At 69.1% G+C, this 27845-nt stretch overlaps 3 protein-coding genes across 4 annotated transcripts; 2 read left to right on the top strand and 1 right to left on the bottom strand.

Moving 5' to 3' along the window:
* Positions 1–78: 78 nt before the first annotated feature.
* Positions 79–8489, bottom strand: TECR (trans-2,3-enoyl-CoA reductase). Of its 2 annotated transcripts, XM_048293538.1 has the most exons (13): positions 8416–8489; positions 7295–7345; positions 7158–7209; positions 6055–6099; positions 5419–5522; positions 4916–5031; positions 3976–4081; positions 3094–3166; positions 2554–2597; positions 2190–2247; positions 1540–1628; positions 1300–1345; positions 79–747 (listed from the first exon to the last, which is right to left on the bottom strand). In XM_048293538.1, the coding sequence occupies exons 1-13, from the start codon at positions 8428–8430 to the stop codon at positions 620–622; spliced, it is 927 nt and encodes a 308-aa protein (XP_048149495.1). In that variant the 5' UTR covers positions 8431–8489; the 3' UTR covers positions 79–619. The 2 variants fall into 2 exon arrangements, with proteins under 2 accessions (XP_048149495.1, XP_048149493.1); XM_048293536.1 differs by lacking the exon at positions 8416–8489 and having other exon boundaries at positions 7295–8055.
* Positions 8490–10940: 2451 nt separating this feature from the next.
* Positions 10941–14331, top strand: DNAJB1 (DnaJ heat shock protein family (Hsp40) member B1). Its single transcript, XM_048293540.1, is given in 4 exon segments — positions 10941–11241; positions 12019–12041; positions 12043–12579; positions 13600–14331. Coding segments are annotated over 4 exon segments (1002 nt in total). The 5' UTR covers positions 10941–11030; the 3' UTR covers positions 13831–14331.
* A 3002-nt stretch (positions 14332–17333) lies between these two features.
* GIPC1 (GIPC PDZ domain containing family member 1) lies at positions 17334–23331 on the top strand. Its single transcript, XM_048293535.1, is given in 9 exon segments — positions 17334–17420; positions 17925–18119; positions 18121–18331; positions 19348–19533; positions 20812–20992; positions 21851–21891; positions 21894–21962; positions 22065–22146; positions 23079–23331. Coding segments are annotated over 8 exon segments (978 nt in total). The 5' UTR covers positions 17334–17420; positions 17925–18063; the 3' UTR covers positions 23231–23331.
* The last annotated feature ends 4514 nt before the right edge of the window (positions 23332–27845 follow it).

The following is a 27845-nucleotide window of genomic DNA, read 5'->3' as shown; positions in this document are numbered from 1 at the left end:
TGGGGACAGCGCGACTGTCCCGCGGCGCGGCCGTGACCCCACGGTGTCCCCTGGGACGGGACAAGGACAGGCCACGCGTGGGGGATGTGGTTTATTGTCACCTGTGGTGGCACAGGACACGAGCTGCGGTCGCCAGCCCCGGGGGTGACACCGCATGGTCACCGCTGCTGTCCCGGGGGACCGGGCCAGCCTTGCTGGGGACGGTGCCACCGGAGAGGGGACGCCGGCGCTGGGACCCAGCGGGTGACGGGACAGTGGGGCCAGGGTGACAACAGGCTCGTGTGCCCCACACTGTCCCCAAGGGACAGGTCAGGGTGCCCTGGGGTGTCCCCAAGGGCTGCCCTGGTGTCACAGCAGGGAGGGGACAGTGGGGGAGTGGGGGGAGGGATAATCCCGGAATTCCCAAGGGAGGTGTCCCCGCAGGGTGCCACAGTGACAGTGGGGACAGGGTGTCCCCAGAGGGCAGGGGTGTCCCCGGTGTCACAGCGGGAAGGGGATGGCGGGGGATGGGCTGTCCCCGCGGTGTCCCCACCGTGTCCCGGTGTCACAGCAGGAAGGGGATGGCGGGGGATGGGCTGTCCCCGCGGTGTCCCCGCGGTGTCCCCGCCATGTCCCGGTGTCACAGCAGGAAGGGGATGATGGGAGAGCGCAGCGGGGGATAATCCCGGAATTCCCGGAGGTAGCTGCGGTGCTTGCCCTGTGCCCAGATGGCCATCTGCACGAAGCCCACCAGCGAGAACAGGGCCACTGCGGGGCCACCACTGTCACCGCAGTGCCACGGGGCCGCGGACACACCGCGGCGGGCAGGGGACCCCAGGAACGGGGCACAGGGAAGGACAGGGGACCCCAGGGTGGGACGGGACATGGGGGGCAGGGACCCGCGGGGGGTGGGGGGTTCGGGGGTGGCACAGGAGACTCTGGAGGGGGACAGGAGGGACACGGGGGCACAGGGGACCTGAGGGGACAGGAGGGACACGGAGCCCAGGGTGGGTTTGGGTGGCTGGGGGGGCACAGGGGACGTGGAGCGGGGGACATGAGGGGACAGGGGAGGGACATGGACCCTGGGGAGATGAGGGATTTGGGTGGCTGGGGATGGGACAGGAGACATGGGGAGAGGGGACACGGGGACCCCGGGGTGGCACAGGGACGTGGGGGGGAATATTGGGGTGCTGGGGGCTTCGGGCAACTGGGGGTGACATGGAGGGGACACGGGGACCCCAGGGTGGCACGGGGGACACAGAGCCGGGGTCTGTGGGGTGCCCCCTCCCCCCCAGAAGGGCACCTTCCCCCTCCCCTCACCGGGCAGACACTGGGTCATGATGGTGAAGCCGATCCAGGACCCGACCTGGGGGAAACACCGACGGGGGAGGGGGGGGGTGTCACCCACGGGGGGGCAGCGCCCCCATGTCCCCCTCCCCCTCAGTCCCGCCGTGCCCCCCCGGGGGCTCCTCCGCTGTGGGGACCCCACCCAGCACAGCGGGCACTGCCCATCCCCATCCCCGCTCCCGGTGCCCCCCGGTGCCCCCCGGTGCCCCCCACCTCGTAGGTGTAGTTGGGGCAGGACACGAGCAGGAAGAGCCACGTGAAGGGGTTGCGGGTGGGGTACGGGATCTTCCGCGTCTTCGAGCCTGGCACCGGGTCACAGCCGGGTCACGGCCAGGTCACGGCCGGGTCACAGCCGGGTCACAGCCGGGTCACGGCCAGGTCACGCACCAGTGACACCCCCGGACATGGGTCACCCCCCTGGGTTACCCCCCCAGCCCCCCGGATGAGGGTCACGCCCCAGGCCACCCCCCGGGCACGGGTCACCTCCTGTGTCACCCCTCCAGCCATGGGTCACCCCCCAGGCCACCCCCTGGCTGGGTGTCACCCTCCGTGTCCCCACCGTGCCCCCTGCCAGCCCGTGGCTGCTCCTGTACGTTCTTGTGGGCTCTGCACCATCCTGTCCCCCTGTCGTGCCCCCGTGTCCCCCCTGTGTACCCTCGTGTTCCCTCTTGTCCCCCCGTGTCCCCCCATGTCCCCCCGTGTCCCCCCATGTCCCCCATGCCCCCCATCCCCCACTTCCCTGTGTCCCCCTGTCCCCCATCCCCCCGTGTTCCCCCATGTCCCCCCATCCCCCCATCCCCCGTGTCCCCCCATGTCCTCCCGTGTCCCCCCCGTATCCCCGTGTCCCCCCCGTATCCCCTCACCCGCGGGGCGCAGGTTCCGCAGGGCCACGTGGATGGAGAAGTTCCCGAGTTGGCAGAACTGGGGGGGAGCGTGGGGGGGTCACAAGGGGGCCCCGAGTGGGTGGGTGGCACCTCGACCCCCCCAGCACTCACCGGGACCCCCCCAGCGTCCCCTTGGCCCCCCAGCCCCACGGGCCCCCCCTTACACCCCACAGCCTCCCCCTCGGCCCCCCCACTTCACTCCCTTGTGTTCCCCCCAGCCCCCACTGGGACCCCATGGGACCCCCCCAGCGCCCCCAGCTCCCCCATCCCAGCACCCACTGCCCCCCAGCCCCCCCCGCACCCACTGGGACCCCCTCCCCCCGTGCCCCCCCCAGGCACCCACCAGGAACACGGCCAGCGCCAGCTTCACCTGCTCGTCACCATAGGCTGGGGGGACACGGGGGGGGTCAGGGACAGGGACAACCCCCGGTGTCCCCTGCCCAGCCGGGGGGCACTGGGGCACCTGGGGCACCCACAGCCCTGCGGCGTCCCCTGGACACACAGGACAAGGACAAGGGGGACACGGGGGGGGGGGGGTGGGGGGATGGGGACATGGGGGACACTGAGGGGACAGAAACAGGTGACAAGAGACCCTCACGGGGGGTGTAAGCAGAGGGGGGTGGGATGGGGACACAGGGGACACACAGGGGACACAGAGGGGACAGGTGCCACTCACCTGGGGGTTATAGCTGAGGGTTGGTGGGATGGGGACACTGGGGACACAGAGGGGACACAGAGGGGACACAGAGGGGACACAGAGGGGACAGGTGCCACTCACCCGGGGGCGTGTACAGCAGGTGGTTGATGTAATAGGGACATTGGGGACACAAAGAGGACACAGAGGGGACACAGAGGGGACACAGAGGGGACAGGTGCCACTCACCCGGGGGCGTGTACAGCGGGTGGTTGATGTAATAGGCCATCCAGGCAGCAAAGCCCCAGTAGTAGGTGCAGTTCTGGGGACATTGGGGACACATTGGGGACATACTGGGGACATACTGGGGACACACCAGCGGCAGGCAGGGGACATCTGGGGACGCCCAGGTGAGCTGAGGGGACTCGGAGGGGACACAGGGAGAACGGGGTGACCTTGGGAGGACAGGGAGGTGACCCAGGTGACAATGACACCTTGAAGGTGTCACGCAGGGCTGGTGCTGCGCGAGAACCAACGGGGACAGGGGGTGACAGGGGTGACCCGAGGGGGACGGGGAAGGGACACAGGTGCCAGGGACACCTCAGAAGCCACGTGAGAACCAGTGGGGACAGGCGTGACCCAGGGGGAAGCGGTGACCCAGGGGGACAGGGAGGTGATCCTGGTTACAGGGAGGTGACCCAGGGGACAGGGAGGTGACTGTGGGTGCCAGGGAGGTGACCCAGAGGACGGGGAGGTGACCCTGGTGCCAGGGAGGTGACCCAGGGGGACAGGGAGGTGACTGTGGGTGACAGCGACAGCTTGAAGAGGCTGTGCAGCGTTGGGGCTGTGCGAGAACTGGTGGGGACGGGGAGGGGACAGGGGGTGGCAGAGGTGACCCGGGAGGGACAGGGAGGTGACCCAGGTGACAGTGACACCTCAAAGTTGTTGCGCAGGGTCGGTGCCATGCGGGAACTGGTGGGGACAGAGAAGGGGCTGGGGGTGACCTGGAGGGGAGAGGGAGGGGACAGGGCCGAGTGGAGGGGGGGGGAATGCAGTGACCCTTGGGGGGACAGGGCGGTGCCCCAGGCGCCGGGGGTGCCAGCGCAGTGCCACGGGTGGTGCCACTGTCACCTTGAAGATGTTGCGCAGGGGCATCGTCCCGTGCGAGAAGCGGTGCACGAAGAGCGTCTCCAGCAGCCGCTTCACGTAGTGGAACGAGTGGCAGCAGCAGGCCAGGCTGGGGGGACACGGGGGGGGACACAGGGGGGACATGGGGGTCAGGGGACACGGGGGGCTGGGCACACCAGGGGCACACCCTAGGGATACCTCCCCCGTGTCCCCAGCTGCCCCCTCAGCCCCCTCCCAGGCCCCCCATGTCCCCTCACTGCCTCCCCAGACCCCTCCCAAAGCCCCCAGGGCCCTCCCAGTGCCCCCTCCCAGATCCCCCAGACCCCCGTGAGTCCCCATTGCTCCCCCAGAGCCCCTCCAGGAACTCCCCACTTTCCCCCCGGGGACCCCCACTGCCCCACTCAGACACCCCCTGAACCCCCCATTGTCACCCCCATCACCCAGACCCCCCCGACATCCCCACAGCCCCACTCAGAACACACAGACACCCCCCACTGCCCCATTCCCCCCCCCCTCCCCAGCCCTCCCTGCACCCCCCAATCACACTCAGGCCCCCCCATTTCCCACCCATCATCCCCCCCAGCCCCCAGGGTGCTCCCATTGTCCCCAGGCCCCCACTGCCCCCCTGCTGTCCCCCCTCACTGCCCCCCCTGCCCGTGTCCCCACTCACTGTCCCCACTACCCCCCTGCTGTCCCCTCCGTCCCTGCTGTCCCCCCTCACTGTCCCCACTGCCTCCCCCACTGCCCCCCTCACTGTCCCCCATCCTCCCCGTCCCCCCTCCCTGTCCCCCCTCCCCGTCCCCCCTGTCCCCCCTCACTGTCCCCCCTCTCCATCCCCCCTCCCCGTCCCCCCTGTCCCCGCTGTCCCCCCTCACTGTCCCCCCTCCCTGTCCCCTCTCCATCCCCCCTCCCCGTCCCCCCTGTCCCTGCTGTCCCCCCTCACTGGACCACGCGGTGCCGGCTGGCGGTGAAGTCGTAGCGGGGCCCGTACAGGAACGGGACACGGAAATAGAACAGCAGGTAAATGAGCAGGGGACCCGCGTACTCCGTCAGGAACACCTGGGACAGGTGAGGGGACAGGTGAGGGGACAGTCTGGGACACCTGGGATGGGTGAGGGGACAGTCAGGGACACCTGGGACAGGTGAGGGATTGGGGGGACACCTGGGGACAGGGGAACACGGGGGACATGGGACTTGCAGGAGCAGGGACGGACACACGGACACAAGGACAGAGGAGGGGACAGGGTGGGACAGCTGGACAGAGGGAGGGACAGGGACACAGGGACAGGGACACAGGGAGGGACAGACAGACGGGGGAAGGCCCAGCCCTCTGTGCCCCCAGCTCCTGGGAGGGGAATGGGGCAGGGGGACACAGGGGGACACAGGGGATGGGTGACAGGGCACAGCGGGCGGGTGGCAGGGTGGCAGCGGGTGACAGCCCCTCACCGTGACCCAGCTGATCTGCGCCCCCAGGTCCCGGAAGTACAGCGTGGCCGTGGTGCCCACGGGCAGCGACTGCAGCACATCCTCGTCCTTCAGCGAGCGACCCTCTGGGGACAGCGACACCTGGGGCACCTGGGGCAGCTGGGGGACAGCTGGGGGACACCTGGGGGACACCTGGGGCAGCTGGGGGACAGCTGGGGGACAGCTGGGGCACCTGGGACAGCTGGGGGACAGCTGGGGCACCTGGGACAGCTGGGGCAGCTGGGGGACATCTGGGGGGCACCTGGGGGACACCTGGGACAGCTGGGGGACAGCTGGGGGACAGCTGGGGCACCTGGGGGACATCTGGGGCACCTGGGACAGCTGGGGGACAGCTGGGACACCTAAGGCACCTGGGAGACACCTGGGGGACACCTGGGGGATACTTTGAACACACCTGGGACACCCCTGGGGACACCTGGAGGGATAGCAGGGGACAGTGGGGGCACCTGGGGACATTGTAGGGACACCCCAGGAGACAGGGGGAGAACATCTCAAGACACCTGGGGACAGCTGGGGGACACCCTGGGGACCCTGCAGGGAACACCTGGAAACATCCTGGGGACACCTGGGGACAGCCCAGCCTGTGGTGACACTCACTGGGGTCCAGGCGCAGGGACTGTCTCGCCGGGTACCACTGGGGATCTGTGGGACAGAGGGGACAGCGGTGGTGGCACTGCAGGGACAGAGCCACACAAGGGACAGCCATGGTGGCACTGCGGGGACAGAGCCACAGAGGGGACAGCCATGGTGGCACTGCAGGGACAGAGCCACACCAAGGGACAGCCATGGTGGCACTGCAGGGACAGAGCCACAGAGGGGACAGCCATGGTGGCACTGCGGGGACACAGCTCCCTTGGGGACAGCCATGGTGGCACTGCGGGGACAGAGCCACACCAAGGGACAGCCATGGTGGCACTGCAGGGACAGAGCCACAGAGGGGACAGCCATGGTGGCACTGCGGGAACACAGCTCCCTTGGGGACAGCCATGGTGGCACTGCAGGGACAGAGCCACAGAGGAGACAGCCATGGTGGCACTGCGGGGACACAGCTCCCTTGGGGACAGCCATGGTGGCACTGCGGGGACAGAACCACAGAGGGGACAGCCATGGTGGCACTGCGGGGACAGAGCCACACCAAGGGACAGCCATGGTGGCACTGCAGGGACAGGACAGAGCCACAGAGGGGACAGCCATGGTGGCACTGCGGGGACACAGCTCCCTTGGGGACAGCCATGGTGGCACTGCGGGGACAGAGCCACACAAGGGACAGCCATGGTGGCACTGCAGGGACAGAGCTCCTGTGGGGACAGCCATGGTGGCACTGTGGGGACAGAGCCACAGAGGGGACAGCCATGGTGGCACTGCGGGGACACAGCTCCCATGGGGACAGCCATGGTGGCACGGCGGGGACAGAGCCACAGAGGGGACAGCCATGGTGGCACTGCGGGGACAGAGCCACACAAGGTCCGACGAAGGTGGACACGGCCCCACGGTGGGTCTCTGATCACGGTGGTGACCATGACAACCCTGTGACAATGATGGCCATGATGTCGGTCCCCATGGCCCTGTGACAGCTTCCCACGGCCCTGTCACAAGTCCCCACCACTCTGTGACAGGTCCCCAGCCACACTGAGGGTCCCCATGGAGGGTCCCCAACCCCATCCCCCCCGTCCCTGTCCCCAAACCCCGTCCCCACTCACGGGCTTTGCTGAACAGGTTCTTGATGTCGGCCACGGTGGCCTGAGGCTCCACCTGGGGACAGCGAGGGGCTGTCAGGGGCCGTGGGGACACCCGGGGCCGCCCCGTGTCCCCTCCCTTGTCGGCGCTGTCCCCGTACCTTGTCGAGGAAGCAGAGCTTGTCCCGCGTGCGGGCGTCCAGGATCTCCACCTCGAAGAACAGCACGGCCGATTTCTTGGGCCGCTTGCTGGGGGCCACCGGGGGCCACAGCCCCAGCACGGGGGACGGGGACACCGGGCCCCCCTCGCGGGGTGGCACTGCCACCTCCATGTCACCGCGCCCGCCCGAAACCCGATCGGCCCCGGGAGCGGCTAAATATAACCCTGCCCCCGCCCCGCCGGGCTCTTGGCCCTGCTGGCCCTGGAGGTGGCCCTGGAGGTGGCCCCGGGGGCCTGGAGGTGGCCCCGGGGGTGGCCACGGGAGGGACAGAGTCACCCGGCGCCGGGGGTGGGGACAGTGGCCGGCGGGGACGGAGGGGACAGGACGCGGCTCGGGCGGGAGGTGAGGCCGGACCCCACCACAGCACCAGGGTCGCCAGGAGGCTCGGTGGCACCAGGTGGGGACAGCGCTGGCCGAAGGCACGCGGCCGCGGTCAGCCCCGGTCACTCCGCGGGGAACGGGGTGAGGCCACCCGGTGCCACCCTGGGACGGGGCTCTGCCACCCCTGGGGACACCGCGACGGGGACAGGCGGCTGCCAGCCCTGGGCACTGCGATGGGGCTCTGTCACCCTCTGTCACCCGAGGGCCGGCGTGGCGCGGTGCCACCACTCCAGTGACGCGCCCGGGGGGGCGGTGACACCTTCCCGGGCTACGGGGCCGTGCCCAAGGAGCCACCCGGAGCGCGGTGACGGTGGCGGGGCTGGGGACGGGGACGGGCCCGGGGGCGGCGGGGGCGGCGGGGCCCGCCCGGGACCCCGCCCCCCGCCCAGACCCCGCCCCCTGCTCGCATCAGGCCCCGCCCCCGCCGCGCGCCCCCGCCGCGCGCCCCCGCCGCCCCGCGCGCACGCGCAGCCACCCCCGGGGCAGTCGCGCTCCCACGCGCATGCGCAGGGCTCCACCCCGCGCGCACGCGCAGAGCGCGTCCCGGGTGCCCCGGGGCGGAACGCGGGGGTTACGCGAGGTCGGCGCGACCGCGCCGTGCGGGGCCGGCGGTGCCGGCGCTCGGGGCGGCTCCGGCGCCGGTCGCGGTGCCGGGGTGCGTTGTGGTGCGGCCGCCTCACCTCGTAGTGCTTCATGGTCGCTCCGCTCCGCCGCTCCCGCCGCCCCCGCCACCCCCACGTGACCCGCCCCGGGCGCCCACGGGGGCGGGGCCTGCGGCACAGCCAATCGGCGCCGCGCGCGTGGCTCGGGGCGGCCAATCAAAGCCGCACCGCCCCGCCCACGCGCTCGCTCCTTCCCGCCGCGCTGGTTGCCCGGGCAACACGAACGCCCGAGGGGGCGGCCGCCAATGGGAGGCGGGGGCGGGGCGTGGAGTGACGGGGGCAGCCAATCGGCCGACGGCAGGGGCGGGGCTGCCTCCTGGAGTGACGGCCGGACTAGCCAATGGGCCAGCGGTAGGGGCGGGGGCTGCAGCGTGGAGTGACGGGCAGAGCAGCCAATGGGATCGCGGCAGGGGCGGGCGGTGGGCGGGGGAAGCCCCGGGAGCGGGGTGGGGGGGGCCAAAGAGGACGGGGTGGCCCCAAAGAGGACGGGGTGGCCCCAAAGAGGACGGGGTGGCCCCAAAGAGGACGGGGTGGCCCCAAAGAGGACGGGGTGGCCCCAAAGAGGACGGGGGTGGCCCCGGGGGCTGTGGGGGCACAGCGGCGGGGGGGTGAGGGGAGCTGAGGGCTCTCGGGGGGGCTGAAGGCTCTCGCGGGGGCTGGGAGTCCGTGGGGAATGGAGAGGTCACACGGTCCTGGGGACCATGGGGGACCTGTGTGTCTACGGAGGGCTGGGGGGGGTCACAGGGGGGATGATGGGGGCTTGGGGGTCATGGGCGGCTGGGGTGTGATGGGGGCTGGGGCTGTCATGGCAGGCCGGAGGGTCTTGGGGGGTGGGGGAGGGCACTGGGGCTGCTGGGGACACTGGGAACGTGCTGGGGCACAGATGGGGGCGGGGCAGGTTGGCGCTTAGGCACCCATGGGGACCCTCCGGAGCCCAGGGGGATGTGCCGGGGCCTGGGGACACTTTGGGGCACAGGGGACATGGGAACGCAGTGACACGTAGGGGGGCCATGGGGACCTCTGGTCATGCGGATGGTGGGGTGGAGGGGCCTGTCCCTCCCCGTGTCCCCATGTCCCCTTGGCCACCTGTCCCCGGGTCTCCAATGCCCGTGTCCCCGTGTCCTCCCTGTTCCCACGTTCCCCAGTCCCTGTGCCCCATGTTCCTGTGCCCTCCCTGTCCCCGTGCCCTCTGTCCCCGAGCTCCCCAGGGGTCCTGTCACCCTGCTGGCTCCTGCCGCGGGTGTCACCTGAACCGAGCGTTCCCACGGGGACGTTTTTGGGGGTGGGGCACGGGCTCCAGGTGGTGTCACGGCGGTGACAGCCTGCAGTGACAGGGACGGACTGGCGCCGGGGTGACACTCGCCGTGACGACGGGATGTGGGCTGTCAGCACAGGGATGGGGCATCGCGTGACAGGACAGGCTGTTGGTGGGGGTGACAGCGGCTGCGGGGGCACGGCTGGCACAGTGGGTGGAAGTGACAGGGGATCCCTGTGGGTGACAGGGACAGGGGGGTCACGATGGGTGACAGGGTCCGGCTGTCCCTGGGGGTGACAGCGGCTGTGAGTGACAGGGCCAAGCTGTCGTTGGAGGTGACAGGGACAGCCCCCGGGAAGCCTCGGGCCGCTCCTTCCCCCCGATGCGTCTCCCGGTCCATCCCCGTTCCCGTCCCGGTCCCTCCCTCAGTCCATCCCCGTTCCCATCCCCGTTCCCGATCCCGTTTCCCTCCCCGGTCCCTCCTCGTCCCTTCTCCCTCCCTCCTTCCCGATCTCTCTCCGGCTCCCTCCGCCGCTCCCTGCCCGGGTCCTTCCCCGGTCCCTCTCTCGGTTCCTCCGCCGATCTATCCACGGTCCCTCTCCCGATCCGTCCTCGTCCCCCCGGTCCTTTCCTGGTCCCTCCTCTGGTCCGCCCCCTCCCCGGTCCATCCCCGATCCATCCCCGGTCCCTCCCCGATCCTTCCCCGATCCATCTCCGATCCATCCCCGATCCATCCCCGATCCTTCCCCGGTCCATCCCCGATCCATCCCCGGTCCCTCCCCGGTCCATCCCCGGTCCATCCCCGGTCCCTCCCCGATCCATCCCCGATCCATCCCCGGTCCCTCCCCGGTCCATCCCCGGTCCATCCCCGGTCCCTCCCCGGTCCATCCCCGATCCATCCCCGGTCCCTCCCCGGTCCATCCCCGGTCCATCCCCGGTCCCTCCCCGATCCATCCCCGATCCATCCCCGGTCCCTCCCCGGTCCATCCCCGGTCCATCCCCGGTCCCTCCCCGGTCCCTCCCCGGTCCATCCCCGGTCCCTCCCCGGTCCCTCCCCGATCCATCCCCGGTCCCTCCCCGATCCTTCCCCGATCCATCTCCGATCCTTCCCCGATCCATCCCCGATCCATCCCCCGATCCATCCCCACCGGCACACCCCGATCCCTCCCCGATCCCTCCCCGGTCCATCCCCGATCCCTCCCCGATCCATCCCCGACCCATCCTCATCCCTCGCTCCATCCCCTGTCCCTCCCCGGGTCCACCCCTCTCCCGGTCCATCCCCGGTCCCTCCCCGCCCCCCCCGCCCCTCTCCGCTCCCTCGCCGTGCCCGTCCCCGCGGTGCCTGCCCGTGCCGGGTCCCAGAGCTCTCGGGGCGGCCATGGGGAAGGACTATTACCGCACGCTGGGGCTGTCCCGGGGGGCCTCCCCCGCCGACATCCGCCGCGCGTACCGGCGGCAGGCGCTGCGCTGCCACCCCGACAAGGACCGGTCCCCGGGCGCCGAGCAGCGCTTCAAGGAGGTGGCCGAGGCCTACGACGTGCTCAGCGACCCCAAAAAACGGGAGATCTTCGACAAGTACGGGGAGGAGGGTGAGCGGCGGCACGGGGGGGCCGGGAGTGGGGAGGGGGCTGGGGGGCGTGGGGGGGGGCTGGAGGGGGTGGGACGGTGTCAGGGGTGGGGGGCTGGGGGGACACGGGAAGGGAGAGTCGGGGGAAGCAAGTGGGGGTCGGGGTGCGGGTCTGGGACCGGCGGGGAGGGGCAGTGGCTGGGGTCAGGGGCTGGGGGGGACACGGGCAGGGTGAGGGTAGGGTGGGAGTCTGGGGGTGCGGTATAAGGGGGGGTTGTGGGTCTGGGGGCGCAGGTGGGGGATCAGGGTAGGGGTCTAAAGGGGAGATTGGGGGCAAGAGTAAAGGGGGTGGGGGTCTTGGGGGACACAAGTGATGGGGGCAGGGGGTGAAGACAGGCCAGGGGCGGGTGAAGGCGGCCAGGATTGGGGGTTGGGGGCGCAGGCAGAAGGGTGGGGGCGGGGCGGAGGCAGGTGGGGTACAGAGAGGGGCTGGGGAGCAGGGACAGGTAGGGGCAGGGGGCAGGGGGGGGTTCAGGGTGGGCGGCCCGTGGGGCCAGGCTGGGGGTGGCCGGCGCCAGGCCGGGAGCCCGGGGGGGCCGGGAGGGCGCCGGGGTGTGCCGGGGGGGCCGCTGGAGCCGGCTGGGCCTGTTGGGGCCCGTCCGGGGCCGTCAGCGGCGTCGGCGCCACGGGCAGAACCGGTTCCCCACGCCCTCGGCCTGCCCCACGCCCTGCCCGCGGCTCACCCCGCACCCTCTGGCAGCCCGGGGGGGCTGATGGGCACCTTCCCCCCCCTTCCCAGGGCTGAAAGGGGGAGCCCCGACCCCCCGGCCCGGGGGGCTCCAATGGCCCCACCTTCACCTACACGTTCCGCGGCGACCCCCACGCCATGTTCGCCGAGTTCTTCGACGGCCGCAACCCCTTCGACACCTTCTTCGTGCAGCGCAACGGCGACGACGAGGACGGTGACGACACCTTCAGCACCTTCCACGTCGGGGGCTTCGGCAGCGTCAGCTTCCCGCGGGGGCGGGGGCCCGACGGCCGCAAGCAGGACCCCCCCGTGCTCTACGACCTGCGGGTGTCGCTGGAGGAGATCTACAGCGGCTGCACCAAGAAGATGAAGATCTCCCACAAGCGCCTCGGCCCCGACGGGAAGACGGTGCGGAACGAGGACAAGATCCTGACCATCGAGGTGAAGCGGGGCTGGAAGGAGGGCACCAAGATCACCTTCCCCAAGGAGGGCGACCAGACCCCCAACAACATCCCCGCCGACGTCGTGTTCGTGCTCAAGGACAAGCCCCACGACGTGTTCCGCCGGGAGGGCTCGGACATCGTGTACCCGGCCAAGATCAGCCTCCGCGAGGTGCGCGGGGGGACACCGCGATGAGGGGGGGAGCCTCAGGGGGGACGTCAGGTGGGGACATGGGGGGTGGGTTGGTCTTGGGGGGATGTCAGGTGGGGACATCAGATGGGGATGTTGACCTGGGTCAGTCTCAGTGGGGACACTGGGGTTGGGTTGGTGGTGGTGGGGCCACTGGAGGTTGGTGGTGGAGACCTTGGGGCTGGGTTGGTCTCAGTGGGGACACTGGGGTTGAGTTGGTGGCAGGGTGGACATGGGGGTGGGTCGGTCTTGGTGGGGACATTGGGGCCAGGGTGGTTTTTAGGGGATGTCAGGTGGGGGCAGCAGAGATGCGTTGGCCTTGGTCGTGGTGGGGACATCAGGTGAGGACATCAGGGCTGGTCTTGGGTTGGTCTTGGTGGTGCTGGGGACGTCGGGTTTGGGTTGGTGGCAGTGGGGACATTGTGGGGGCTGGTCTGGGTGGTGTTGGGGATGGAGTCAGGTGGGGATGTCAGGTGGGGACACTTGGGGGGGGTTGGTTTTGGTGGGGACATCGGGGCCGTCTTGGTGTTGATGGGGACACAGGGGTGGGTTGGTCTTGGTGACATCGGGGTGGATCGGTGGTGAGGGGGATGTTGGCGGTGGGTTGGCCTTGTTGGCGGGTGGGGACATCGGGACTGGGCTGGTCTTGGGGGGACACTGGGGCTGGGCTGGTTTGGTGGAGATGTTGGGAGCGGGTTGGTGGTGGGGACGTCAGGGCTGGGGCTTGGTCTTGGGTCAGTCTTGGTGGGGACACCAGGGGTGGGTTGATCCGGCTGGGGACACGGGGGTGGGCTGGTCTTGGTGGGGACCCCAGATGGGGACATCAGAGGTGGGTCAGTTTGGGCGGTGGGACACGTTGGGTGGTGGCAGGACACAATGGGTGGCTGGGGGGTCGCTCTGGGTGGTCGCTCTCGGCGATGAGGGGACCCCACGGTAGTGGGGCCGTGCTGGGGGTCCCCCCTCAGCTCGGTGGTGACGTGTCCCCCCTGTGCCCCCTGCCAGGCCCTGTGTGGCTGCACGGTGACCGTCCCCACGCTGGACGGCCGCACCATCCCGATGGTTTTCCAGGACGTGCTGAAGCCGGGGGTGAAGCGGCGCATCCCGGGGGAGGGGCTGCCCTACCCCCGCTCCCCCGACCAGCGCGGGGACCTCGTCATCGAGTTCGAGGTCAAGTTCCCCGACAGGATCCCCCCGGCCTCCAAGACCCTCCTGGAGCAGATCCTGCCCCTCTAGTGACCCCTGCGCCCCGCAAACCTCGCCTGGGGGCGGGGGGGGGTTTGGACTCGGGGGGACACCCCAGGGGTTGAGGGGTGCCTGCGGTGCCTCCTCAAACACCTCCAGGCTTGGGGGGGGTCTTGGTGTCCTCACCCCCCACCTCCACCTTGGAGGGCTGAGGGTCTTGGGGTGTCCTTATCCCCCGACCTCAGAGCTTGGAGGGCTCGTGGGGGTCCCCCCCACCCCCCACCTTGTGGGTCCTGAAGTGGCCTTGCCCCCACCGTCCAAGGGGTTTGGGGGGCCCCAAGGTGTCCCCTCCATCGTGGAGGTCCGGGTGACCTTTGCCCTGTGTCTTTGGGGGGTCCCGAGGTGGCTTTGTGCCCCCCCATTGGGGATCTGGGGGTCCCAGGGTGGCTTTGGGGGTCTGAGGGTCTTGGGGTGTCCCTGTCACCCCATTTCTGTGCTTTGGGTGGTCTTGGGGTGCCTTTGTTCCCCTGACCCCACATTGGTGGTCAGGGGCTTGGGGGGGGGGTCCTTGTCCCCCCCCTCTTGTGGCTTTGAGGGTCCCTGGGTGTCCTTGTCCCCCACCAGCTTGGAGCTCTGGGAGTCCCTGGGTGTCTGACCCGACCCCCCCATTTTGGGGGTTTTGGGGTCTTCAGGTGTCCTTGTTCCCCCCCCCCATCTCTGCTCTGGGGGTCCCCTCCCCCCATCTGTGCTCTGGGGGTCCCCAGGTGTCCTTGCCCCCCATCTCACGGCTGTGGTGGGGGGGTCACTGTGTCCCTGCTGCCTCCCCGGATTTGGGAGTCCCCATGTGCCCCCCACTCTGGGGATCCCGAGCTCTCTCTGTCCCCCCATTCGGGGTCCCCTCTCAGTGCTGGGGGTCCCCGGGGTGTCTCGCCCTCATCTGGGGGGGGGGGGGGGGGGGGGGTCGTGGGGTGCCCTGTTCCCTCCCAGCCCCCCCAGGCCAGGGGGGACCCCCCGGGAGGGGGGGGTGGGGGGGCCGCGGGCGGCTCGGGGGAAGGCGGGGCGGGGCCCTCGCGTTTTTGGGGTCGAACCGCCCGGAAAAGGGTCCCTTGGGGCCGCGATAAAGCGCTGAAACCTGGCCCGCTCTGTCTGTTCGGGGGGGGGGCAACGGGGGGGTTCTGGGGGGGCCGGTTGGGGGTCACTGGGGGGGACTGGGATTGGCGGGTGCTGCTGGGGGGCACTGGGGGGTGAGAGGCTGGGATTGGGGGGGGCTCAGGGGTAAGGGGGCACAGAGAGAGAGGCTCTTCTGCCCCCCCAGGGTACCACACAGTGGCCCCCACAGTCTGGGAACCCCCAAAACGGGGGCCTGTTGTCCCCTCCGGGGCTCTGTGCCCCCAAATCGGGATTGTTGCCCCCCCAAGGGGTCTGAATCCCTCCCCAGTGAACCCCCCAGGGCTCTGTTCCTGCTGCCCCTTCCCCAAATGCGCTTTGTGCCCCACAGTGGGGGTCTGTTGCCCCCTCTAAGTGGTCTGGAGCCCCCCCGGTGCTGTGAAGCCCCCCCGAGGGGTCTGTGCTCGGCCCCCTTCCCTAAATTGGGTTTGTTGCCCCCCCCCCCGAGGGACCAGAACTCTTCCCCGGTGAACGGCCCGGAGCCTGTGCCCCGCCGTGGGCTCCGAACCGTGCCGGGGGTCTCTTCCTGCCCCCTCCCCAAATGGGGTTTGGGGTTTGTTTCCCCCTCCCAGCGCTCTGGGTCCCTCCCCAATGACCCCCCCCGCGTCCGTAGCTGCCCCTCCCGCCCAAATGGGGTCTGTGCCCCCACTGGGATGTGTTCCCCCCCCCCAAATGGGGTCTGTGCCCCATTGGGATGTGTCCCACCCGCCCCTCCCCCCCCAAATGGGGTCTGTGCCCCCACTGGGATGTCCCCCCCCCAAAATGGGGTCTGTGCCCCATTGGGATGTCCCCTCCCCCCGCCCCCCCCAAATGGGGTCTGTGCCCCATTGGGATGTGTCCCCCCCGCCCCTCCCCCCAAATGGGGTCTGTGCCCCCACTGGGATGTCCCCCCCCCAAAATGGGGTCTGTGCCCCATTGGGATGTCCCCCCCCCCCCGCCCCCCCAAATGGGGTCTGTGCCCCATTGGGATGTGTCCCACCCGCCCCCTCCCCCCCCCAAATGGGGTCTGTGCCCCCACTGGGATGTCCCCCCCCCCCAAAATGGGGTCTGTGCCCCATTGGGATGTGTCCCCCCCCGTCCCCCCAAATGGGGTCTGTGCCCCCACTGGGATGTGTCCCCCCCCACCCCTCCCCCCCAAAATGGGGTCTGTGCCCCCACTGGGATGTGTCCCCCCCACCCCTCCCCCCCCAAATGGGGTCTGTGCCCCCACTGGGATGTCCCCCCCCCCCCCCCCCCCAAATGGGGTCTGTGCCCCCACTGGGATGTGTCCCCCCCCACCCCTCCCCCCCAAAATGGGGTCTGTGCCCCCACTGGGATGTGTCCCACCCGCCCCTCCCCCCCCCAAATGGGGTCTGTGCCCCATTGGGATGTGTCCCCCCCGCCCCCCCAAATGGGGTCTGTGCCCCACTGGGATGTGTCCCCCCCCGCCCCTCCCCCCCCCAAATGGGGTCTGTGCCCCATTGGGATGTGTCCCCCCCCCAAAATGGGGTCTGTGCCCCACTGGGATGTGTCCCCCCCGCCCCCCCAAATGGGGTCTGTGCCCCACTGGGATGTGTCCCACCCGCCCCTCCCCCCCCCAAATGGGGTCTGTGCCCCACTGGGATGTCCCCCCCCCCAAAATGGGGTCTGTGCCCCCATTGGGATGTGTCCCCCCCGCCCCTCTAAAATGGGGTCTGTGCCCCATTGGGATGTGTCCCCCCCCGTCCCCCCAAATGGGGTCTGTGCCCCCACTGGGATGTGTCCCCCCCCACCCCTCCCCCCCAAAATGGGGTCTGTGCCCCCACTGGGATGTGTCCCACCCGCCCCTCCCCCCCCAAATGGGGTCTGTGCCCCATTGGGATGTGTCCCCCCCGCCCCCCCCAAATGGGGTCTGTGCCCCACTGGGATGTGTCCCACCCGCCCCTCCCCCCCCAAATGGGGTCTGTGCCCCACTGGGATGTTCCCCCCCCCAAAATGGGGTCTGTGCCCCCATTGGGATGTGTCCCCCCCCGCCCCTCTAAAATGGGGTCTGTGCCCCATTGGGATGTCCCCCCCCCCCGCCCCCCCAAATGGGGTCTGTGCCCCATTGGGATGTCCCCCCCCCCCGCCCCCCCAAATGGGGTCTGTGCCCCATTGGGATGTGTCCCCCCCGCCCCCCCAAAATGGGGTCTGTGCCCCCATTGGTCCTTTGCCCCCCTGGCCCCGCCCCCTCCTGGCCCCGCCAGGCCCCGCCCCCCTCCCGGCACGCGCCGTCCTGGCTCCTGATTGGCTGCGCGGGGGCGCGAGGCCGGGCGCGCCCATTGCCCGCGGCAGAGGGGGAAGGCGGTCAAGCCCTTTCCTGCCCCCTCTCGCCTCCCATTGGCCGGCGGGGCGGGGCGGCGGCGCTGATTGGTCCGGACGCGGCGGGGCGGTGGCGCTGATTGGTCCCGACGAGCCTGGCCCCGCCCTCCCGGAAGTGCCGCTCCGGCAGCAGCGCCCGGCGCAGGGTCCGGACGGTGAGGGGGCCCGGGGGGGCCTGAGGGGGCCCCGGTACCGGGGGGCAATGGGGGTGGCCGGGCCGGCGACCCGAGACCGGGAGGGAGCTCGAGCGGCTGGGACTGGGTGGGGGAACAGGGGTGGGGGCGGCCAGGACCGGCTTGCAGGTACCGGGGGTGGGGCCGCGACCGTGGAGGGCTCGGGGTGGGACTGGGGCTCGGTCGGAACGGGCGGAGGGCGGGGACCAAAGGGGGGTCTGGGGGTACCGCGGGTCTGAGGGGGAACAGAAGGGCCAGGACGGGCTCGGTGAAGTCGAGCGGGGCCGGAACCCGGGGGGGCCGCGGGACGGGGGCGGTGACCCGGGCCCCTGGAGGGTCGTGGCGGGGTCGCTGTTCCCTGGGGGGGGCTCCGCTGTCTGCCGGGCCCGACCCCCTCTGTGGGCTGGGGGACTCGGGGAACCCCGGCACCGGGGCGGCCTCGTCCCATCGCCCCCCCGTGCCTCAGTTTCCCCTCTCTCCTTCCAGCCCCCACCGAAGCAGCGCGGGACCCCCCTCCTCGGGGCGGGGGCAGCGAGCCCCCCACCCTCCGAAACTCCGCTGCCACCCCCCGTGCGACCCCCCCCAGACCCCCCTAAGCCCTCCCAGAGCCCCCCCAGACCCCCCCATGCCGCTGGGCCTGGGCCGCCGCAAGAAGCCGCCGCCGCTGGTGGAGAACGAGGAGGGCGCGGGGGGGGCGCGGGGGGGCCCCGGGGGAGCCCGGGGGGGCCCCGGGGGGGGCGGCGGGGGGGCCGCCCCCCCCCGCGCTGCGGCCGCGGCTCGTGTTCCACACGCAGCTCGCCCACGGCAGCCCCACGGGCCGCGTCGAGGGCTTCAGCAACGTCCGCGAGCTCTACGGCAAAATCGGGGAGGCCTTCGGCATCCCCCCGGCTGAGGTGGGGGGCTGGGGGCGCCCCTGGCTCGGGGGGCGGCCCTGGGGGGGCCGCGGCGCTCAGGGGTGGGGGTTTGGGGTTCCCCCTGGGCGCCGGGGGCAGTTTGTGGGGGGCTCAGGGACAGGACCGGGGGCAGTTTGTGGGGGGGACTGAGGAAGGGGCACCCGGAGGGGTTTGGGGTGGCCTGAGGTCAGGGGTGGCTGTGGAATGGACACCTGGAGGGATTTAGGGTCCCCGCTGGGGGCTGGGCACCGTGGGGGGCTCAAGGACGGGGACCTGGAGGGTTTGGGGGGACACTGGGGACACCCCAGCGTGGGTGACTGGGGGGGACTGTGGGAATTGGGGTGAGGGGATCTCAAGGAGTCTCTCGTGTCCCACGGCGGGTCCTGGTGTCCCCAGTGAAAAGGATCCCGTGTGTCCCTTGGGAGAGTCCCAGGTGTCCCCTGCGGGGTCCCCACCTGTCCCCAGGTGTGTCCTGGGTGTCCCCAGGCAGGGCATCCCCCATGTGACCCCCTCCAAGTCTCCCAGGTGTGCCCAAACTCCTCCTTCCCCCCACACCCTACCCCGTGTCCCTGTGGAGGTGTTCCCAGCCCTCCCTGGTGTCCCTTTGTGTCCCCCATGCCCCACAGGTGCCCCCCTGCCCTGGTGCCCCCCCAGGTGCCCCCCTTGTGCCCCATGGTTGAAGCCCTGCTCCGGTGCTCCCCCTGTGTCCCCCCACTGCCCCTCCAGTGTCCCCCCCCCCAGTGTCCCCGGTACCCCCAGGTGTCTCCAGCCCCGCTTTCGCCCTTTCTGGTGCCCCCCCAGGTGTCCCCTTTCCCCTCTGCCCCCCCCCGTGCCCCCCAGGTGTTCTTTGCCTTCCCCACCCCGATGCCCCCAGGTGTCCCCTGTCCCTCCCCTCCTTGGTCCCCCTCATTCCCTCCCGGGTGTCCCCTGGCCCTGCCATGCCCCCCGTGCCCCAGGAGCCCCGATGGCCACGGCTGGCCCCAGATGGCCAGTGTCCCCTGCCGTGTGCCCCCCAGGTGATGTTCTGCACGCTCAACACGCCCAAGGTGGACATGGAGAAGCTGCTGGGGGGGCAGATCGGCCTCGAGGATTTCATCTTTGCCCACACCAAGGGCCGGCGCAAGGACGTGCAGGTGCTCAAGTCCGAGGAGGCGCTGGGGCTGACCATCACCGACAACGGCGCCGGCTACGCCTTCATCAAGGTGCCACCACCGGGGACAGCGGGGCATGGCGGGGCTGGGGGCACTGGGCAGAGGGGCTGGAGCTGCCCAGGGGCTGGGGGACACCTGGGGACACCTGGGGACACACCTGGATACAGCTGGGGGCACTGGGAGAGCGGCTGGAGCCGTCCCGGGGGCTGGGGGCACCTGGGGGCACTGGGCAGAGGGGCAGGAGGTGCCCAGGGGCTGGGGGACACCTGGGGGCACCTGGGGGCACTGGGCAGAGGGGCAGGAGGTGCCCGGGGGCTGGGGGCCACCTGGGGGCACTGGGCAGAGGGGCTGGAGGTGCCCGGGGGCTGGGGGCCACCTGGGGGCACACCTGGGCATGCAGGGGGTGGTGGCAGAGGGGCAGGCGGCGCCCTGGCATGGGGACACACATCTGGGGACACCTGAGGGCACATCTGGGTGGTTCCTGAGCTGCTGTGGGGGCACGGGGCCACCTCAGATGGTTCCTGGGTCACCGTGGGGGTGGTCCCAGGTAGTCCCAGGTGGCCGCAGATAGCCCCAACTCACCCCAGGTAGCCCCAGGTGACTCAGGTGGCCCCAGAACCCCCAAGTGGACTCAGGTGACCCCAGATGACCCCAGGTGGCTCCGGGCCCACCAGGTGGCCCCAAGGTGCCCCAGGTGACCCAGATGATCCCGGGCCTCCCAGGTGGTCCAGGTGGCCTTAGATAGCCCCAAGTGACCCCAGGTGACTGAGGTGGTGCCAGATGGCCCCAGGACCCCCAAGTGGACTCAGGTCACCCCAGCACCCTCAGATGGCCCTAACTGACCCCAGATGGCCCCAGTTTACCCCAGGAAGCCCCAAGTGACCCAGATGTCCCCAGGTGGCCCCAGGCTCCCCTGGTGACCGCAGGTGGCCCCAGATGGCCCCAGTTTAGCCCAGGAAGCCCCAGGTAACCCAGGTGGCTGCAGGTGGCCCCAAGTGACCCAGGTGGCCACAGGTGGCCGCAGGTGGCTCCAAGTGACCCAGGTGGCCCCAGGTGGCTGCAGATGGCCCCAGTTTACCCCAGGAAGCCCCAAGTGACTCAGGTGGCTGCAGGTGGTCCCAAGTAACCCAGGTGGCCCCAGGTGGCTGCAGGTGGCCCCAGGTGGTCCCAGGTGGTCCCAGGTGGCCCCAGGTGGCCCCCAGTGACCCAGGTGGCCCCAAGTGACCCAGGTGGCCGCAGGTGGTCCCAAGTGACCCAAGTGGCCCCAGCTGGCTGCAGGTGGCCCCAGGCGGCCCCCAGGTGGCCCCCTGTGACGCGGCGTCCCCGCAGCGCATCCGCGAGGGCTCGGTCATCGCGCGCATCCCGCTCATCGGCGTCGGGGACATGATCGAGGCCATCGATGGCCACAGCCTGGTGGGCGCGCGCCACTTCGAGGTGGCCCGGCTGCTGCAGGAGCTGCCCCGCGGGCACACCTTCGCCCTGCGCCTCACCGAGCCCCGGCGTGCCTTCGGTGGGCACCGCCCGGGGGCAGGGAGGGCACTGGGAAGACTGGGGGGGCATTGGGAGGGCACTGGGGGGACTGGGAGGGCACTGGGAGGGACTGAGAGGGTATTGGGGGAGACTGGGAGGGCATTGGGGGAGATTGGGAGGGAGTGGGAGGGCACTGGAGGGACAGGGAGGGCACTGGGAGGGACTGAGAGGGTGCTGGGGCGTCTGGGAGGATACTGGAGGCACTGGGAGGGCATTGGGAGGGAACTGGGAGGGCACTGGGGGAGATTGGGAGGGCACTGGGGGGACTGGGTGGGCATTGGGGGAGATTGGGAGGGCACTGGGAGGGAACTGGGAGGGCACTGGGGGATACTGGGATGGCACTGGGGGAACTCAGGGACACGGGGGGGAGGACTGGGGGGAAACTGGGAGCACTGGGTGGGCACCAGAAGGGCACTGGTAGGTGGCACGGAGAGCACTGGGGGGCACTGGGAGCAGTGGGAACACAGAGATGGCATTGGGAGCACTGGGGGACACCAGGAGGGCACTGGTGGGTGACACTGGGAGCACTGAGGGGGAACTGGGGAGGCACTGGGAGAGCACTGGGAATACTGGGATGGTCCTAAGAGGCCACTGGGAGCACTGGGGGTGCCGTTGGAGGGGAATGGGGGCACTGGGTGGGCACTGGGAGGGCCCTGGAGGGACACTGGGAGCACTGGGGGGCCCCCACAGCCTCAGCGCCTCCTGTGGCTTTGGGGGGGACTCCTGTGCTTTGGGATCCCCCATCCTGCACTGGGAGCACTGGGAGCCCCCTGGGTGACCCCAGAGCCCGGGGGGAAGGGTCGGAGTGACCCCCGAGTGACCCCCCCGTGCCCCCCAGACATGATCGGAGCCCCGCTCGGGGGGCGGCCGGGGGGGGCCCCCCCCAGGCGGGCTCGGGCCGGGGGACGCTGCGGCTGCGCTCCAAGGGCCCCGCCACCGTCCAGGAGCAGGTACGGGACCCCCCCCGGGCGGGGACAACGGGGGCACCCTCGGGGACCCCCCAAAACCCCCCCGGCACCGCTGTGACTGCCCTGCCCCCCCCCCCCCCCCAGCCCTCAGCCTTCGAGGAGCGAGCGGTGGCCAAGGTGGACGATCTGCTGGAGAGTTACATGGGCATCCGGGACAGCGAGCTGGGTGAGACCCCCGGGACCCCCGAAACCCCCCCCAAACTCCCTGGGACCACCCCAGAACCCTCCCAAACTGCCCCAAAGCCCCCCGGTTCTGCTGGAGAGTTACGTGGGCATCCCCAAACCCCCCCAGGACCCTCCCCAAACCCCTGCAACCCCTGCAACCCACCCAAATCCCCCCCCCCCCCCCGATCTCCCCAACTTCTCCTGATGCCCCCAAACCCCCCCAGCACCTCCCCAAACACCCCCAGTCCCCCAAAAGTTCCCAGGTTCTGCTGGAGTTACATGAGTTACATGGACATCCAGGACAGCGAATTGGGGGAGCCCCCTGGGATGCCTCCCAAACCCACGGGGACCCCCCCAAACTCTCTAGGACCCCCCCAAACCCACCGGGACCACCCCAGGACCCCCCAACCCCCCTGGGCTCTGCTGGGGAGTTACATGGACTTCCAGGACAGCGAGCTGAGGGAGCCCCCTGGGACCCCCCAAACCCACCAACAGGACCCTGGGACCCCCTGACTGCACTGTCCCATGTTCCCCCCGTCCCCTGACCCCTCCGTGTCCCCTTGTGTCCCCTGACCCCCTGATGTCCCCATATCTGTGACTGCGCTGTCCCCATGCCCCTGACCCCCCCTGACCCCCTGATGTCCCCATGTCCCTTTTTGTCCTTTCATGTCCCCTGACCCTGCTGTCCCCTGATGTCCCCTGACCCCCCCCCGTCCCCTGATGTCCCCTGACTCCCTGATGACCCCATGTCCCCTTTTGTCCTTTCATGTCCCCTGATCCCCCCATATCCGTGATTGCGCTGTCCCCCGTGTCCCTGACCCCCCCGTGTCCCCTGACCCCCCCGTGTCCCCTGATCCCCCCGTGTCCCTGACCCCCCCGTGTCCCCTGATCCCCCCCGTGTCCCCTGACCGCGCTGTCCCCGTGTCCCCGCAGCCGCCACGATGGTGGAGCTGGGCCGGGACGCGCGGGACCCCGACGCCCTGGCCGAGGCGCTGGACTCGCAGCTCGGGGACTTCGCCTTCCCCGACGAGTTCGTCTTCGACGTCTGGGGGGCCATCGGGGACGCCAAGGTGGGGCGTTGTTAGAGCCCCCCGGGATTGGGGACCCCCCCCAGGAGCGGGGACCCCCTGGCGCTGGGGGACCCCTTGCAACGATCCCCCTGGGCGGGGCCCCCCATGATTGGGGAACCCCCCAAAAGCTGGACACCCCCCCCCCCCCCCCCCCAAAATCTGCTGGAGGTGGGGGGACCCCCAAAGTGCCCTCAGCCCCCCCTGGGGAGCCCCCCCATTATTCCCCCTTCCCTCAGGACCCCCCGGTGGACCTGGGTTCCCTCCCCAGCTCTGGGCCCCCCCCCCCAAATCACCTGCCCCCCATGGCCCTGGGTGCCCCCCAATTCCAGCCCCACCCAAATCAGGTGCCCCCCTCAGCCTGGGACCCCCACCACACCCTGCCCCCCAAGGGACCTGGGTGCCCCCCAAACTCCACACCTCCCAGTCAGTTGTTCTCCCCGTGGGACCCCCACTACATCTGGGGGCCCCCCAGAGGGTTTGGGTGCCCCCCCAGGGGACCTGGGCCCCCCAAGGGGTGGGTGCCCCTCCCTGTTTTTAGGATCCCCTCTCAACCAGGGACCACCCCCAAAATGGGCCCCCCAAAGCACTCCCGGACCCCCCCAGCCCCCACTATGGGGGTGCCCTGGTGCCCCCCATGACACTAATGCCCCCCCAGGGAGAGGGACGGGGGTGTCCCCCCCCAGGGGCTTTTTTGGGGGAGTGGGGTAACCTGGGCCCCCCAAAACCTGGCACAGAACCCCCTCCCCCCCCCCATCGTGCCCCCGGTGCCGATCTGAGCCTGTCACACACTGTCCCCCATCACACACTGTCCCCCGTGTCCCCCCCGCACTGACCACCTTGGGGGGGACCCGGCCCTGGCCCTGTGCCCGGGGGGGTCCTGGGGGTGCCCCTCCCCCCCTCCCCTGCCTGGATATTTTTGTATTTTCATGGAAAATGATTTTAACATAAAATAGAGAAATTGGGAGCGGCTGCGGCTGCTGGGGGGGTTGTACAGCCCTTACACACCCCTTACACAGCCTTTACACAGCTGTTACACGCACCTTACACACCTCTTACAAAGCCCTTACACACCTCTTACACAGCCCTTGTACAGCCTTTACACACCCCTTACACACCTCTTACACAGCCCTTACACCCCCATTACACACCCATTACACAGCTCGTACACAGCCCTTACACACCCCCTTACACACCCCCTTACACACCCGTACACACCTCTTACACACCTCTTACACAGCCCTTGCACAGCCTTTACACACCCATTACACAGCCCTTACACACCTCTTACACACCCTTTCACACTCTTTACACCCCCCTTACACAGTCTTTACACACCCCTTACACACCTTTACACACCTTTATGCACCTTTACACATCCCTTACACGCCCCTTACACATCCCTTACACACTTCCACACACCCTTCCTATGCCCCTTTACGCGCCCATTTGCACACAATTTACACGCCTTTTACGTGCCCCTTTACACACCTCTTGCACAGCCCTTCACACACCCTTGTCACATCCTTCTTCACACCCCTTACACCCCTCTTACACACCCCTTGCACACCCTTTACGCTTCCCCTGACACACCCCTTGCATACCCCTTGCACACCCCTTACATACCCCTTACAGTCTTTACACACCCCTTACACACCCCTTGCACACCTGTCCCGTGGCTCTCCCCCCTCGCACGCCCCACACAGTCCCAGCCCCTTGCACACTCACAACCTTTGCACAGCCACCGCCCCCACACTGCTCACACAGCTCTTGCACACCCATCGCACACTCACACCCCCTCACACTGCTCACACAGCCCTTGCACACCCATCGCACACTCACACCCCTCACCCCTTACACGCCTCACTCACCCTCCTCTTGCACACTCACAGAGCTCTTGTACCTCATGTGCCCCCACGGCCCCTCTCCCACCCACGGACCCCTCTCCCACGCGTCTCTTGCACACCCACCCCGCCCTGACACGCCGGTGTTCCCCCTCCTCCCCTCTCTTGCACGCTCGCCTCCCTGACCCCCTCGCGAGCCCCTCGCGGCCCCTGGGCTCGGGCTCATTTGCACACGCGTGTGCCCCGCCTTTGGGGCTGGGGAGGCGGCGCTGGGGCGTCCCGGCCGTGGCACCGGAGGAGCCGCGTTCCCCCGGCAGCTCCGGCCCTGCCCGGCTCCGCGGGTCCCGGTGCCCCCCGGCGCACGGGCGAGCTCGGCGGTACCGTCGGTAGCCAAGAGGCGAGAAGGGCGTTTTGAGAAGGGAGCGTTTATTGCTGCTGCGCTGCCGGAGGGCGCGGAGGCGAACGCGGACACGGTCCCGAAGCTCTCCCAGTTTTATCCGGGACCAGCGGGGAACTCTGGGGAGGGACGAGGGGGAGAGGCCAAGGGCAACCGGGGAACCCAAACTGGGACAGGTTAACAGAACAGAACGAGCATCCCGGGAGAAGCCCCCTTGGCCACTGCCGCGGTGTCCCGCAGTGGTAGGGAGGAGAAGAGAGATCCAGCAGGCAGGCATTGTGCAGCAAGATTTTTTATTTAATTATTTTACAACTCTTTTATAGACTTTTTTCTTCGTAGTCTAATTGGACAAAGGATCAGCCACCCCTTGGGGTGATCGGCTAAAATCCTAAAACATCCATTGCCAAAATATTTTCCTACTGTACCATGAACAAAGCTCTGCAAGGTGTTTATAGCTTAAAGAACTCTGCTGATATCTTCCGTGAGAGAGAAAAGTCTCTCACGGGACTGGAAAGAAGCGAGAGAAATTCTTGCTGGCAGCAATATTTGTATCCACAGGCCACCCCAGCACAAAGTGGCTCCTGTGGCAATAGGGACTCGTCTGACCGAGAAATCTCTGTCCCTTGTCATGCACGTTCACCGGCCACCACAGCTCCTCCTTTCTGCATCAAACAAAAAGGCCTCTCCCAGGGATCCCAAAACCCAACATCCCAAACAACCAAACACACACAAACAACAAAATAACCACAAGTACCCACAACCCGATATCCCAATAGTCCTCAAATCTTTCAGAGGATTTTCTCTCTGGGTGCTGGAATGGGTGCTCTCGGGGGGTGGTGGGGTTGGAGCAGCACAGTTCTCTTTGGGCTGCGGCACAGTCCAAGCATTCACTGCTGGTGGCACCAGGAGCATCCCGAGGGCAGTGGGGCGATGGATGTTGGGTGCTGGGCATCCTGGTGGTGAATGCGGGCACGGGCTCTGGCAGTTGCTTCTGTTGGAGTTTCAAAGTTAAAATTTTGCAATTTCAAACGGAGCGGGGGGGGCCTTTCCCTTCCCCCCTCTTTTACTTAAAGGTCTGGGGAAAGGGGAATGGTGTAACTAAACACAGGCATGGGAACGCGCGGTTAGGGAATAAAGAGAGGGGTGCACGTTCACAGAGAACATCTCGATAGGAGTATCGGGGAGTGCGGCTGTGGGAAAGGCAGAGGGGTGGTGGTAAGGGAGCATTAACTGCTGGGAAAGCAGCAGAATGGGGCAGGATCTGGGGACACACCAGGGGTGTCGTGACTTATCCGTTCGAAGTCGTGTTTGCGGTTCAGGTGACGGGACGGCGTCTCTGTTTCTGTGGTGGACATCGGTGCTGTTTTGTGTCGTCTCCGTTTCCAAGCAGTGGTGGTCTGGTCTTTTGACTGCGCCCTGTTCATCTTGGTTGGCGTTGTGTCCACAGGAACGGTGTTTGCTGGGCTGGTGCAGGGCTTGCTTTTCTCTGGCAGTTTCCAGGTATCATCTGTGGCCTTTGGCTTCTTCACTCCAGTCTTTTGATCCTTACCCTCTGCATCAGAATGGGAGAAGTCGCCGTTCTGTTTCTTTGGCTGCTGTTCTGCGTGCTCCAGCTGCACCTGCCAGCTGGTCAGGTCCTCTGCTTCCCTTAGGGTGTTCTCGCAGCTCTTTGGGAACAGTCTGAGTCCTACAGCCTGGCCCCTGCTACCCCCCTCTTGTTCTGCTTCTCGTGCAGCACGGGGGCGGAATTTCCCGGCCGAGCTGGGGCTGAGGTGAAAGGCACCATGCGGGCGGGGTTCTCGTGGCTGGGGGAGCAGAGAGGCAGCAACTGCGACTTGGCAGCCTCAGGGCACTCGCGGAGCAGCTGCCGGGGGGAAAGGGCGCGGCTCCGCGACGGTGAAGGAGCCGGCAGGGCGAGCGGGGGCAGCTGGGGCAGAAGGTGTCCCCAGGAGCCGGCCCCAGCCCGCTGCCACAGCGGGGGAAGCCAAGTCCACTGGGCTGAGAACGACAACAAACTTCCCTTCCACTCCCGCGCCACGTGGGCGGCCAGGGCGAGCCGGGGCAAGCTTCGGTCCCGGGCTAGCAGCGTGGCTGGCTTGGGCGTGCCCCGCCTCGGCGAGTGGGGCCAGCCAGGCAGGGGCCGGCAGCGGGTCACGGGCGGGCTCGGCGGCAGCGGCGACGGGGGAGGAGAGCGGCCGAGCTTGCGCCCCGTGTGAGCTGCCACAGCTGCCGCAGCTTCTTCAGTCTGTGCTCGAAAGGCACCAGGTCCCCTGTGTCTCGAGGGTCGCCAGGCTGTCTCAGGCTTTCTAGGGAGTCCCGGAATGCTGCTTTTCGCTGCAGCTGCAGCTCCTCGGGGCTCATTTCAAAGGTCCGGCCCGGGGCTGTAGCCGCT

Source organism: Corvus hawaiiensis, unplaced genomic scaffold (assembly GCF_020740725.1).
Source record: "Corvus hawaiiensis isolate bCorHaw1 unplaced genomic scaffold, bCorHaw1.pri.cur scaffold_95_ctg1, whole genome shotgun sequence".
Classification (NCBI taxonomy): Eukaryota; Metazoa; Chordata; class Aves; order Passeriformes; family Corvidae; genus Corvus; species Corvus hawaiiensis.
Note: the sequence above shows the minus strand (reverse complement) of the source record. Positions and strands in the feature narration are given on the sequence as shown.

What these genes read in the sequence shown, in the direction of transcription:
- TECR (XM_048293536.1), bottom strand. Translation starts at nt 7,465, where the DNA reads ATGGAGGTGGCAGTGCCACCCCGCGAGGGGGGCCCGGTGTCCCCGTCC. An exon ending in AGCTCTGCTTCCTCGACAAG is followed by an intron (nt 7,210 to 7,294) that starts GTACGGGGACAG and finishes CGCTGTCCCCAG; the next exon opens with GTGGAGCCTCAGGCCACCGT. An exon ending in CCCTGCGCAACATCTTCAAG is followed by an intron (nt 3,167 to 3,975) that starts GTGACAGTGGCA and finishes CAATGTCCCCAG; the next exon opens with AACTGCACCTACTACTGGGG.